At 33.5% G+C, this 12,350-nt stretch overlaps 1 protein-coding gene across 1 annotated transcript; it reads right to left on the bottom strand.

Annotated features, from left to right (window-relative positions):
- Positions 1-1,373: 1,373 nt before the first annotated feature.
- Positions 1,374-6,487, bottom strand: LOC107942992 (guanosine nucleotide diphosphate dissociation inhibitor 2). The gene is made up of 15 exons (XM_041087780.1): positions 6,291-6,487; positions 6,088-6,199; positions 5,116-5,178; positions 4,935-5,018; positions 4,748-4,855; positions 4,470-4,642; positions 4,061-4,172; positions 3,890-3,970; positions 3,733-3,795; positions 3,518-3,619; positions 2,939-3,063; positions 1,957-2,167; positions 1,785-1,859; positions 1,560-1,625; positions 1,374-1,401 (listed from the first exon to the last, which is right to left on the bottom strand). The coding sequence occupies exons 2-14, from the start codon at positions 6,172-6,174 to the stop codon at positions 1,575-1,577; spliced, it is 1,335 nt and encodes a 444-aa protein (XP_040943714.1). The 5' UTR covers positions 6,175-6,199; positions 6,291-6,487; the 3' UTR covers positions 1,374-1,401; positions 1,560-1,574.
- Between the last annotated feature and the right edge of the window lie 5,863 nt (positions 6,488-12,350).

The raw sequence follows: 12,350 nt of genomic DNA, 5'->3' as shown, positions 1-12,350 counted from the left end.
GGGAAGAAGAAAGAAAAGAAAGAAGAAAAGGGAAGAGAAGAAAAAGAACAGCTACATTTTTTTTACGAATATAACTTTTGGAGGGTGAAATAAGTAATGAAAAATAGTTCTTGATATCACTTCTAACCACCCCTCAACAAAAATTAAGTGTCAATATTTAAAAAAGATAGGATGAATTATACTCAAAGTTACTAAACTATTAATAAACTTATGTTCTGGTCACTCAATTTCAAAAAATTACAAAATAGTGATTAAACTATTCGAGAGTTTTCATTTTAATCATTAAACTATTCAAAAGTTTTTATTTAAGTCATTAGGTTGTTAAGTTTTTTTTTAAAGTCCAACTAATGAGCTCTAAGAAATGATTCGATAATCATACAATTGATCAATACTTATCAAGAAGTAAAAAAAAAAAAACCTTAGATCTTAGTTGATTTGATTATTCGTGTTGAAGATCAAGAAAGAAAGTTGTTTGAATTTTAATTCACATATTCTAACATTCAAAATTGTTTCATAAAAAAAATTGAATTGTAAAAAAAAAAATTGAGAGTTTTTGATTGGTGTATGTAATGCAAACAAAAATCTACTAATAATTCAATAGCTAAAACATAAATCTATTAATAGTTTAATGACCTTAAATGTAATTTACCCATACCATAAAATTATACAATTTTAAGTGACAATTTATTGATTAATCGTTCATATCAAATGAAAACTATCAGAAACCATACTAATATATTTATTTTTTAAAATGAGTGAAAAGTAAAACTAACGCAATTTTACATATTTCACCATTAATAATTTAATAATTAAACAGTTATATTACATAATTTATCAAATTTTAAATAAATAAATTTTTATCTAAAATTTTTAACTATTAAATAATTATTAATATAATTTTTTATTTAATATGATAAAGATGTCAAAATAATTCAAAATTTGACATGATAATTTCAATTTTGTCAATTAAATTAGTAAGCTCAACCTTTAAATTATTAAAACATTAATCATAAAAAAATTACGAAAAAATATAAAATTGAACTAATTTTGTACCAATATAAATGAATTCCACCACTAACGGTATATATATCAAATAATATAATGCTCTACTACCAGTATATCAAATGTAATGCTGGAGTATGAAGTTAGTGAACTCCTCCACTAACAGTCTCAAATAATATAATGTTGGAATATGGTGTTACTGCCCTGCTTGCTAGAAACCAAACTGTTCTAAGAATTCTACCTTAAACCAAAGGTCTGTTTCTCTACAATAAAGCACCCATCCATTCAAATGCAATTGCAAATGCTACAATGGCTTCCTGTCATGAATGACACCCGAGCAAGCAGGCAGCAAGTCGTCATTTAAAATAGGCTTAGCAGAGACGTTTTCATGTATTTCATCTAAAAACACAGAGCTCCAACAAACGTTTAAATATCATCAAATCATTAAATATAGTGTCTTGAGTAGTAAAAAAAAACATGGTGTAATAGACATAAATCCCACCAGCAACATTCAACACTGTTAAGAAGCTTAAACAAGCACAAACATTGGCAAATACCATGCTTCAGGGTAATTATTCTTCCGCAGCACTAGCAGCACTCAAATCCACACTGAGGTCAAGAACCTGCTCAAAAATATTTGATTGACTTGGCATTAGTCTAGAAACTCCAAGTCCAGAAACTGTCCAGATTGAATGAAATCTAAACAATTAATTTTTTAAATGGGACTAAATAGATTGGTCATAGACAGGAAACAATGACAACCAAAATGAACCAAAGCTTACCTTTCCAGTTATCATGGTATACATGTTAAGTACATCACTGACAGTTGATTCAAAATGTGTTGTAGCATCATAACTCTGTCAAAGATAACCAGATAGCAATTAGCATTCAGTCACAATTATTCTGAGCAGAAAGAAAATAGACCACTTAAACAAACTAGAACTAAAGACTCACTGTTGATATGAAACAATTGTCAAGAGAAGGTTCGTTGACTGGTTCATATCGGTCATAGATATCAAAGAATATCTCATCAACGGGACCTAGAAGGTCAATTCCAGGCTTTAGTTCACTCTCAGGGTGATCTGTCTCGGCCTCTGTTGAAACAAATGCAATGAATTTGCCCTTTGGAGCAACATTGTGAGAATATGAACAACAGAAGACATACCTGCTCAGACACACAACAATCCTAAAATTAGATTAAAAACAAAAGCGCAGCAAAAAGAAATCATGATCAGAGCAATGAGAGATCTTCAACTTCTCCAGGCCCGTCCCTCAAATTGCCCCAGGTTAAGTTTACAAATATAAGCCTTTCATTTTTTTCATGGTTTAGTCTATCAGAAGGTGCCTGTGAAGTGTTTGGATGTACAGCAACACTGGGTATAAAGTAAGCAGGCCATCTCACAATGTTTATATTACCAACGCACTTCATGAAATATATCCTCTTGAAACTTCATTTTTCCCCGCAAGAAAACATTTCCAATTTTCCATAGACTTCAAATCAAATTTCTCTCAGAAGATCATACTTCCAGAACATTATCAGAAGCTCAGCTCCAAAACAACAAACCTAAAGTTGAATTATTCCTGACCTTCTTCTTGGAATATTAAATCCAAAGAACAGTTCCCAAAGCAAACAAGGGAAAAACAGCAGCTATAAATCCTTGTAATTAAAACATCTAACAATAAAATTTGTTTTCTGGGTCCAATCCTAGGAAATAAGCCCAAAACAATGAAGAAAAGAAACAAATGTTCTCTTTATTTGTTCCAAGAGCGTTATGAAGGGACACTATAACAGAATCAAGGATACCAGGGACAAGAATGTGCCGGATATAAATCCGTGCAATCAAATGAAAACATTCATAAATGGTAATCTTTGAGACCCACCCATATTTGACTTTAATATAGTTTCCTATTAAGAAAAAATCCAATAAGAACTTACATATCCGATTTACGACCCAACTGCTTTTGTGGCAGGATAATCTGCACAGAATGAGAATCATTGGTGTTTGGAATTGGGTGACTCATAATAGCAATTGCCCTAGCAACCTTGCCGATCTTCCTAACCTGTTCAAGTAGACACAAATTCATGAGAATCATTAGATAGCCAACTTCTACCTCATTTTTACTAGTCCAGAAATAAGCCACTACAGAATTAGATTTTGCAATCATTTCCATAAATGCATAGCATCTAGGTTTGATTTGATTCAAAATAAGACAGTGAAAACAGAAGAATTTTGTCTTGCTAAAAGCATTCCTGAAAAATGGTGATTACAAGCCAATTTCATTTATCTGGGCCAAGTTTTATGGAAATCTCATCCTTCTCATAGGAAGAGGATATCCAAGATCAACTGCAACTAAGAAAAGGTTCAGCATGAAAATGAAATGTTTTGAGTGTTAACCCGTTGAGAACGTTTTTTCTTCAACATTCTTTAAAATATATGGAGGTGAAGAACTTCATAAGACCATGGGTCCGATTGAGATAATGCTTAAGTAAAGAAAAAGCATAGTATGGTACTACCTTGTTTGGCAAGTAGGAAGGGTCGCAAACAACTTTCTTACACCTGGCAGTTTCACCTTCAGATGTGACACCACAAACTTTGCCTTCATCGTCATACTCCACCTGGAAATACACAATGACGCAAATATAAAGTATCCCATTCACAGAAATTTCATGAAAACCATCAATAGCATGAAGGAAGAGAGATTAAACATCTAACAACCAATGCTACATACCTTGCACTCGGGTTTATTCAACATATATGTTCCACCATAAACAGCACTAAGCCGTGCAAAAGCCTGAGATATTTCAGAAAAATATAACAAGTTCACACTATACTACATAGCAGTTGAAATAAACTTGAGAGAGAATGTGCGTGTGTGTGATAAGAACCTGAGGCAGCTCGCCTAATCCATACAGTGGATATATGTACGGAGATCCACCTTGAAAACGGGCAAGAGACTCCGCATAAAGCTATAAAATAACAGAGAACTAATTTAGGCCATAACTAATAATGCTGAAATTTCAATCAAGCATAAACCACAAACTCAAGGCACCAATCACCTTCATCCTTTTTACAGTATCCAATGCAGGTTCATCCAGGTAGCGGTCATCTCTGTGAAGTGCCAATGCATGACCAATGAAATCCACAGTGTTATCATCAAGCCCATATTTCCTGTCAAAAAGAGTAAAACCTTCAGACACGCAAGATGGCTTAGGTTGCTCTATTATCTAAGGGCTAGTGCCAAGCAGATAAGGGCAGCAGCAGTCCAGAAAAGATGCAGGTCCAAATGAAAAATGGGAAGGGGAAAAAATACGATTGGATATCTCTACTCCAAACCAAAAGAGTGCCTAATTAAAAGGAGAGAAAACATATGAAAATATCTTAGGTTTTGTGAGTGCATACTAGCCCACCATACCCAAAGACAGAAACAGACAGAGGAGACTAGATAAAGTGGAAAAAGGCCCTTACGCAATTAGTGCCCTAGTTGACACCCTTGTCAAGTCCATTCCCTCGTGAGTTTTAGGATCCTTTTCATCATAATCTTGAACATATATGAAGAACTTCCGTGCACGACGCTTCTCAAATATTCCCATAAGTGGAGACTTGAGTGCCTCCATGTCAGTCGCTGGCACCTTATGAACCTATTACAATGGGTAGAAACCAAAAAAATAGAGGGTAATTGTCAAAATATATAATTTTGAAGCCCAAACAGAGACAAACTGAAATGCCCAAAGGAGGTATTCTACCTTCCCTTTATTGAAAACATAGCTACCATCCACAGCTTTGAAGTAAAGATACTTTGTAACATCCGTATGAATAAGAACACGCACAAGAGTGCCATTTGCCATCATAAACTAGCGCAAACAATAACAAAATGTTAGCATATTGGATGCAAAAGAAGAAAAGCAGCATAAAGTTAAGGGGACAAATCACCTTAGGGACCATGTCCACATTATAATCTCTGCTAGAGCCCAAATGAGCAGGAGGCTTATCATTTCCTCTAAACTTCTTCCAGAGCTACCAACCAATAATTTGAAGACGTTAATCAATAAATAGAAAATGGAAAACAAACGAAAGGATTAGCTAAGAATTTGGGCTTTGCAGAAAATGGAACCTGAATGAGGTTGAGTGATGTAGACTCTCCTCCATAGTAATCATTCCTATCCATATGCAGAACCTAGAAGCAAGATGAACAATACCAAATCAAATAAAAAAAACAAAATAATATAATAAAAATATATAGCATCATTTTGTAAAGAATGTTGTTTCAGAAAGAAAGAAACAAGAGACTTTTTCTAATTCGGAATCAACTTCATAGGATAAACAAGTTGCATTTTAAAGGCATTTACAGAACAAAGCTTATCTAGAAGACTTGCTTTACCTTGGTATAAACATTGTCAAGAATTCTACAGTTAAAAAGCCAGGCAAGGTTAGTCATGTAAGCAATTGAGGATGGTTAGAACGTAAATGATACAGAGATTTTACTCAAATTTTAAAAAATCGAACTGTCAAAGCAGCTGTGGTAACCATCTTCCAGAACATGAGTTCCGATTATTAATTATAAAAGCAGGATCATAAGAACCAATTTTTCACATTTGACGTGGGGCATGTCAATAGTTGGCATCCCGTGATTAGATTAAATTGGTTTTTTTTTCCAGTATAATTGCATCACTGCAGCTACCGTTTAGGCGTTTACTAAAGGACTAAAGATTTTAGGGGGAATAAATCCTATTTGCAGCAAAGTAGTGAAAATTAAACATATCCTTGCCTTAATCAAAGGCGCCTAGAGAACTAACGTTGCGGGAAAAGGATGAGGAGAGAAACGGGAAGACAGGCATAGGCCCGCGTGCTATTTGCCTTAATTGAAGGCAACGAGATCCAACAGATCCTTACACAAATCTAAGGTGCATAACCAAAGGCAACGAGATCCAACAGATCCTTGCACATATCTTAGATGCACCCAGATCAAGCAGATCCTTACACAAATCTGAGATGTATTCATCAAGATCTAGGACCAGAATAAGGAAAAGAAGATTGGAAACATTTGTTTGCAGAAGGTAAATATCAAGAAAAAGATAAAGAAGACCTTGAGTCCGTCAACAGAAAGAAGACCGCTGAGGATGCATTCCTTGAGACCAGTTCCTAGAACTATGACATCGTACTCTTCATCCATGGCTGGCTACGAGCTGCTTCTAGTGCTGTTCCAAATGATCAGCAAAGCCAGTGAGGAGTCAGGACTACTAGGGTTTGATCAATTAATTCATATTATTACTATACACTTTAAAGTACCTGGGTAGTAGACTAGTAGTAGTTGTTGTTGTTTGTAAGTTTTCCTTTTCAGGTGTTGATTGATCAGATTCAGAGACGAAAAGAGATAAGCTTTCGCTTCAACGACGAGGTGAGGTCAATGCAGAAGTTGGATGGAAATCGGTTATATACGTCAAATATGAAGTCCTTCGGTGTTCTAGAATAAATTTCTTAGGTAAACTACAGTAGAGTAAATTATTAATAAGTTTATATTTAAAAATTAGTTATAACTATTGTCATTTTTGTTTACTTTAGGTTATATTTAATTATTTATATTTAAAATATTACGATTTAATTCCTTTAATTATTATATTATAATATTTTAGTCATTGAAATTAACGTTATAATGATAAGCTGACGTGGCTAATTAAATTATCATTTCAAACAAAAATTTTCAGTTAAATTATATAATTGGTTCTTATATTTTTTTCATTTTGAGCAATTTATTTTTTCTTTTATGTTCTTTTAACTTTCTTTTTCTTTTCATTCTCTTCTATTTCTCCCACTGTTTTCCTACCTTCTCTATTTCTTCTCCCACTGTTTTCCTACCTTCTCTATTTCTTTTAAAGTATTAGGAAGTTGAATTGGCAGTGAAGAAAAAAAAGCAGGAAGTCAAAAGCCATCATTGCCTATAACTAAAACCTATACCATATGCCAACTATCAAAACCCTCCACCACCACCCGTCATTTCATTTCATCTACTAACACATTCACCACTACCATGGCCTCATCCATAGCAAATCCAACAATATCATCCCCTCACCAAATAAACTCATGTTCAAATCAATCAAGAATTCAAGTAAACAACAATTAATAAGTCCTAAAAAATCACGTAGAGACAAAGATTAGACTTGCAACGAAGAAAAATAGTGTAAATAAAGCGAGAGAAATGGAGAAAAATAGAGTGGTTAGATTTAGGTCAAGGGGTTCGAGGTACTCCGACAACTTTCTTATTGATCCTAACAATTAAGAAGGAGGTATTGGTGAGGAGAACATATTAGAAAATTGAGTTGATCTAATGGCTGGTGATGGAAATTCGATCTTGGGTAGTCTAAAAGTTGGGGATTGTTTTAGATGTTTTCGAGAGGAGATCATGGTAGTGGTGAAGTGTTAGTGGATGAAATGAAGATAATGGGCAATGGTGGAAGGTTTTAACAGTTAGTAGATGGCATGGGTTTATGGGTTTTGGTTATAAGCAATGATGGCTTTTGACTTCCTGCTTCTTTTTTCATTGTCAATTTGACTTCTTAATACGTTAAAAGAAATAGAGATATAGGAACATAGAGGGAGAAACAGAAGAGAATAGAAAATAAAAAAGTTAAAAGAACATAAAAGAAAAAAAATTAAATTGCTCAAAACAAAAAAAATATATAGGGACAAATATTATAATTTAACCCAAATTTTTTATTTAAAATGATGCTTTAATATGCCACATCAGCTTATCGTTATACCGTTAACGACAATTAACGGCTCAGTGACTAAAATGTTACAACATGATAATGTAAGTGACCAAAACGTAACAATTCAAACATAAATGACTAAAATGTAATATGAGATAAACAAAAGTGACCATGGGTGTAGTTTACCCTAAAAATTATTAGATGTTGTCGATTGAGTTAGCTCGATTTAAAATTAAAAAAATTATAAGATGATTATTGTAACGCGGGGTTTGTGCGAATGTACAAAGTTGTTATCAAGTAATAAGTAAGTATAAGAGTTATTGTCTCCACAGGGACTATATATGTTAATCAATATTTTATAAAATTAATATTCAACAATTTGGTGAGAAAAAACACAATAATTTTGAGTGTTGGGTGTAAAAATAAATGACTAGATGCAAAGTGATCCCTAATGCAAATTAACCTAAGTGTGATGAATGAGATGGATTTAGTAACATAATTCACAAGATTCTAACAACGAAAACATGAATAGGCTAGAATAATTACATTATTTAACTTGGTTCATTTTTATCATGCTCATTATGTTCTGGAAAATCATCCATGGCAACTCGATCTTTTATGAACTTTTTGAAACCAATATTAAATCCTTTTGGAATCTTTTACTTAGAAAAATATGCATACTACCGTGATCATATTTAACTAAGGGTTTCTTAAAGTTTATGTGAAGTAACACAGATGGATCGGGTTTGAAACAAATTAATCACACAACTCTAAAAGTTATGCAAGGTAATAGAGTTGTCTCGAGTTATTACGAGCCTTTAATTTAATCGGATCAGGATCTAAATTAAGCATGCATCTTTCAATTATTGTGTTCATTAACCATCGTCTGGCTAGGATCTCTCAACTAATTCTAATGCATTCAATCTTATTTTAATGAATGAAATACATGCATGATTTTAATTGAAAGCATGATCGTGGAGGCTTCCTCCAATTCTCACAGTTGCTCCTTTACAAACTACTTCTCAAGGTGACCGACCAAGAGAAAGTTTTTTTTCTAGGAATTACTTAGCTAAATGGGGAAACAGGATGGTTGAAAAAGGAAAGGAAAAGAATGAAAGTTAGAGAGAAATGAGAGAATGGATGAATGTGTGTTAAAGGATGAAATGAGGGATGGTTGAATAGTGGAATGAATGAGTCTATTTATACTTGAAGGATGCCTAGTAGGTTTGCTAAAAATAGTTTTGAAATCCCTTAGGTTTCTCTTTCCCATGGCCAGCCATGTATTGTGGAGGGGAGTGGTTGTTGGTTGCTTTATTCATGCATGAAATCATGCTTGAATCAAGCAAGGTGGTGGAAGGTTTCAAGGGTATTTGTTAAGGGTTGATTTCTGAATGTTTTGCAAGTGTAAGGAACTCCGAATAAATTTCCCAAAAGTGAATTTTACGCTGCCCAAATGCCTTTGCTGAATTGGGCTTCCTTTTCCCTTATTTGGACGGGTTGATGACCCAAATGCTTGCCAGACTTGTTCATCAATTACATTAGAATAAATTAGATTAAATTAATTGCATTATGACCCAAATTTTCTTGATGTTTCAATCCATGTAGAGTGAAAATGTAACACCCCTAACCCATTTTTATCACTAGAATAGGGTTACGAAGCATTACCGTACAATCGAAAACATTTAAACTTGATAACATTCAATAACTTAATAATATCATAAACCATACATTCACATGCATACTGTCCCTAAATCGAGACATCAAGGCGCAAAAAATAACTTAGAAATAATTTGGGACCAATTTGAAATAATTTAGAAAATTTGGGAAAAAGTAGCAAAATTTGAAACTAGGGGTCACACGGCTGTATGGCCAGGCCATGTCCTCACTTGTGTAACTCAGTGACTTGTATCCTAATGAAATCGTCAGATGACACATGGCCGTGTGCAACCAAATTTACCTAAAATCAAACTATTTCAACACCATTCCATGCATGAACATTTAGACCAATTATGCACACTTTGAAAGCACCAAAACATCATTTAAACACACATAGATTTGCCATTTCATGACCCTAAATCAACTAATCAATATGTCATTCAAAGGCACCACAATTATAACAAGACAACATTTACCAAAACATGTGAACATTACCTAATTCCATGCATAAAGACCTCATAATTAACCATTTTCAAGCCAACATCTTGTACCAAAATGTCATACACATCTATCATTAAAAATGAACAAAAGGACTTACTTAAACAAGCATTATAAGTCCATCAACCATACATAAACATTAAGGTACAAACATATCGAATTACCATTTACATATTTATCCTATACATGTTAATATTGTCATTTCCATACATACTAACCTAGTTCAAATATGAACTAAAACATGTCTCAAGTAAAAATTTTCAAACCATCATGAACATGCTAAGAGAACCATATAAACAAAAACTTTAAAGCTACCAAAACAACGTAACTTGGTAAGGCATCAAAGTGAATCAAATCAACATAGCTTTACAAAGCTTATACATGCCTAACACCATTAACACATGCACCATAATACCATTACAAATCACCCTATACATGCCATTATAAACCTTAGCCAAATTACTCAACAACTACATAATTGTCCACTGGATAATGTGATAGATCTTCAACGAACTTCCAACTGATCAAGCTTCCGATAATCTATGAAGTAATGGAAAATAACTATGTAAGCAATGAATGCTTAGTAAGCTCGTATAAACTTTAAACATAACATACCATTTCAATAATGAACTTTATAAAATAAGTATAAACTTTTACCTATGCCATAAGCTTAATAAAAGCTTATATAACGCCATCAAACTCACAAGTTAGCATACTTGTTCATGATACATATGAAATCAACCATATATAAGTAAACATAACATTTAATTCATCACCGTTACCATACGATCATGTTTTATTCCATTTGCTTACTTACTGATTCCAATACCATGAGTTTAGTATAAGTTTATTCAAGCATCACCAAGCTCACATGCTAGTAGATTCATTGACAAATCATACAGACTCATTTATGACATAAATAGATTTCTTAAGATACATTACATACGCGTCAAACCTTTCATAAATTCATGAACCTTTCCATTAAGTCACTTACTGTTCCATTCCTTTTCTTACCCGTTGAACCATCTAGAATTACATAGTATACTCGGGAAAGCTCACACGAAGTGTGCCTACACATATAACCGTAACCTTTCCTTTATAGGAATGCTCACATAAGTTATAGAGAATCCGTAACAAATGCAGGACCTCAGCCATTGGTAGGACATTCAAGACCAACACTCGAAACGTAAAACCCTTAATGACATGTCATTTGTATCCTAAGAATTCCTAAGGTTCAACCGGGACTTAATAGCCGTCAATTTATCATAGCATTGGTACATTTATAAAATAATTCAATTGCATTAAAATGACATGACAAACATTCAATTTATATATATTAAAAATGATTACATTTCATATGAACTTACCAGACTAAATTGCAGCATTGACTAAGTATAGTGACTATTTGGTAATTTTCTCTTATTTTCGATTTTCCACTTGTTCTCTGATTAAATGCTAAAGTTACATATTTTATGTAATTAAATTGGTTAATTTATGAGAATGCACCACTAATTTTGCCATATTTATTGAATTTTGTGCAGGAATGCAATTTGGGGCTAAATAGAAGAAAAAGGAAACAATTGGGCCAAATTAAAGAAAGAAACAAGGAAGGAGGGCCAAAGTAGAATTTTTCCAATATTAATTAGCTGAAAATTTTGTTGACTTAGTGGGGGAGATTATTTAGGATTTATTTTATTATGGGATATTTTTCCTTAATTTCCTATGACTAGTTGGCTCCTAATTTAGTAAATCCTCTAGTATAAATAGAGCATGTATTGTTCATTTATGAATCAAGCAAAAAATATTAAGTTCTTGTCTTTCAAAACATTCTCTTTTTTCTCACGTAGCAGTGTTGTTTCTTTAGTTTCCTTTCCTTCAATTTTTAATTTCCAGTAGCTAATCACCAAATCAAGCCATTTGCAATTCCTTTTTCAATTGTTTTCCAAATAGTCAATCACCCCACTTTAATATATTCCAACCCCCATACTTAATCACATCACCCACCTTTCACCCATTTACCTTAATTAATTTATCAAATACCAACATGTCCCAAACCTTAGCCAACTAAACCCATTTTCAGCTTTAGGCCAAAATTAGCCTCGTCAAAACCCGTGAGTTACGAACCCGAGCCATTTAACTCCTAAAATTCCAGTACTTATTACTTATCCGGATTAAGAGTATGATTTTGTCAGCTCATAAAGTCAGATCAACACTAAGTCAAAAAAGGCGTCGTTTGATTTAGTGTGATTAGACGTACAGTTGGAATTCCGAAAGGAACGTTTCTAATTGGTTTTCTGTGAACACATTGGCGTGCCAAGTGGAGATTGCTGTTTGGTTCCGTCAAGGGAAGTAGTAACTGGATTTAAATGTCCTACGCGGTTGAGGGCATTGGTTCGAGCTAGGCTCTTCTAGAACGCAAAGCTGCTGAAGTTCTAAATCAAGAACGTTTCGTGGTTGTTCGATCGGTAAGAGTTAGTTATTGGACGTT

Source organism: Gossypium hirsutum, chromosome D01 (assembly GCF_007990345.1).
Source record: "Gossypium hirsutum isolate 1008001.06 chromosome D01, Gossypium_hirsutum_v2.1, whole genome shotgun sequence".
Lineage (NCBI taxonomy): Eukaryota > Viridiplantae > Streptophyta > Magnoliopsida > Malvales > Malvaceae > Gossypium > Gossypium hirsutum.
The sequence above is the reverse complement of the archived record's forward strand: the minus strand, read 5'-3'. Positions and strand labels throughout refer to the sequence as shown.

Excerpts from the sequence above, each read along its gene's own strand:
- LOC107942992 (XM_041087780.1), bottom strand. The coding sequence starts at position 6,174 with ATGGATGAAGAGTACGATGTCATAGTTCTAGGAACTGGTCTCAAGGAA. Across the intron at positions 5,179-6,087 it reads TTTCTGTTGACGGACTCAAG|GTTCTGCATATGGATAGGAA; the intron begins GTCTTCTTTATC and ends TCTTGCTTCTAG. Across the intron at positions 4,173-4,469 it reads TCAACTAGGGCACTAATTGC|GAAATATGGGCTTGATGATA; the intron begins GTAAGGGCCTTT and ends TCTTTTTGACAG.